The sequence below is a fragment of the Loa loa genome (assembly GCF_000183805.2).
Source record: "Loa loa unplaced genomic scaffold supercont3.192, whole genome shotgun sequence".
NCBI classification, from domain to species: Eukaryota; Metazoa; Nematoda; class Chromadorea; order Rhabditida; family Onchocercidae; genus Loa; species Loa loa.
This window is the reverse complement of record NW_018108372.1, coordinates 1,471-3,647: the sequence shown is the minus strand read 5'-3', so window position 1 is coordinate 3,647 and position 2,177 is coordinate 1,471. Positions and strand designations below refer to the sequence as shown.

The window sequence follows — 2,177 nt, the reverse complement described above, 5'->3', positions numbered from 1 at the left end:
TATATATATATATAATGTATGTGTGTGTATTATCCCTTCTAGACAATTCTCGTATTACATCATAAATATATGTCAATGATATAGCCCATTAGAACATTGCTTGCTTTTCCAATACTGTACATTTTGTGAAAAACTCGCCACATTATATATCAATTTTCATGTCAAGTTCTTATATTCACTTATATTTTCCCATTTTTGCGATTCAGTTTTAGAAACCCATATATATCATATATACATGACATTTCTTATAGCATTCTGAAAATGAATCCCCTTCTCTGTGGTTTAATACTCGTTCTGCGTATGTAGAATTCTCTGCTCAAATGTGCCATCATTATGTAATGCCGACATCATTTGTTTGGCTTATTTTTCAGATCCTAAATCGGAGAGAAAATCCATATCGTTGACATTTCAGGACACACGTTATTACTTTTACGGCTTCATTAGTCCCCTTAACAAATAATTAAATGCCATCATTCGATAAATCTGATACTATATGCAAAACATGTTACGAGGGATTGTAACATTCATTACAGTTTAGTTAAAAATGACCTAACAGCGGGAAATATCGCGTTACAAGATCATATTTAAGCAAACTTTCACTGAGTACAGTGATGCTACATTGTCGGGAGTGTCAAGCCACTTTGACGTCTTCGCGTGAAGATGACTTACTGACGGATAAATTCACCGCGAATCATTTAATTACACTTATTTATTGCAAATATTGCATTGCATTATTTCATAAGTATAATAAGTAGCACTCACACTGTTGGGAAATTGCTTTTCTGTTGAACTCGTTTCTCAACGATACAAATTTATTCGGGATGTAATATTGTTCTTGCACAATACTACTAGTTAACAAAAAAAGAAAAAGAAGTATAAAATATATGTATGTATATTACACGATGAATTGGTAAGCAGTAATAAATCGAGTTATACAAAAAGCAAGTCATATGATCAACTAACAAACTCCTTATCGTTATCTTGGACAATAATTTGACTATGATAGGTCGTTGAGTTAAGAATATGTTACGGGAAATGTACTGAGTGAAAAGAAGGATATTGTAGTTTGTTGACCAATGGTGCGGATATGCGAAGGGTTCAGTTGTGGAGAATAAGCGAAGGGGAACCATCGTCTCCTCGGTCGTAAAAAACTGTTTAGGGTATATATGTATAAGGATTAGGGAGGAGTTTTGTAAGCTTCATCGAGCTACCATAGAGGGGGTATGGGTAGCCTTTGGCATTGTCCATTGTGTAGGTACAATGATATGATTATCCATGGTGTAGATACTGAGACATCTTTGTTTTACACTGTTCACTGTCCATTGTTAGCTTATATCCTCTTCATTACTTTAATTTTACTTACAAGATTTCATCAACTCATCTGTTGGATATTGTGGAAATTTTGTCTGAATATAGCTTTAATTTCGGTAATCCGACAGGAAACTTGCATTATGATTTTCGGAGTTTTTCCGACACACACAGCACGTGTGTGAATATAATTGTTTTTATTTAAACCAAAATTCAACTGTGTGGAGCATCCATTCCTGTCAATAATTGAATCAAAATAATTATGCGGAATTAATCATATTCATACTTATCCCAGCAATGCGCTTTGTGTGTGCTCTGATGATACCGGTGAGATTTGAGTCCGTCGAATGGCTATTGGAAATCGCTTTTTCTCGCGACATTCAATATGTCATCCTGCCGATGGAGGTCAATAGAGCAACGGGGAAAGATTTTAAATGTAGATTGCACAGAATTTCTCAAATCAAGAATTCATTTTTGGCCACGATTTGATGAGGCGCAAAGAGAAGTTGGTTCGTACAATTCAATCAAAGTCGTCTGGATTGATGATTTGTGATGGGAGAATATAAGTATATTATGCCAATGTGTTGTCATGTTCTTGCAATTGGAAGATTAGATACGATCTATATAGTGCACTGGGATGGGTAAACCGCTTTTATTGACAGCAAAATAGGCAAAATAGGCTCAGTTTGAAATATATTTCAAGAAAAAATTGAGACAAGAGACAATTTTCTTCATACAGTGCAGAGTAGATCAATACTTTCAAAATACTTCATTTCGGACAATAAAAGCGACCAATTAAAAAGAGAAAAAATTTTTGTTCAGTGACCAGTCATTGCTTCCCATTTTTGTATTTATTTGTAAATAATTTC

The 2,177-nt window shown here is 34.3% G+C and overlaps 1 protein-coding gene across 1 annotated transcript; it reads left to right on the top strand.

Moving 5' to 3' along the window:
* Positions 1–1,223: 1,223 nt before the first annotated feature.
* Positions 1,224–1,861, top strand: LOAG_13589 (hypothetical protein; the record flags this gene model as incomplete). The annotated part of the gene is made up of 2 exons (XM_003149094.1): positions 1,224–1,324; positions 1,648–1,861. The coding sequence occupies 2 exons, from the start codon at positions 1,224–1,226 to the stop codon at positions 1,859–1,861; spliced, it is 315 nt and encodes a 104-aa protein (XP_003149142.1).
* Positions 1,862–2,177: the final 316 nt, after the last annotated feature.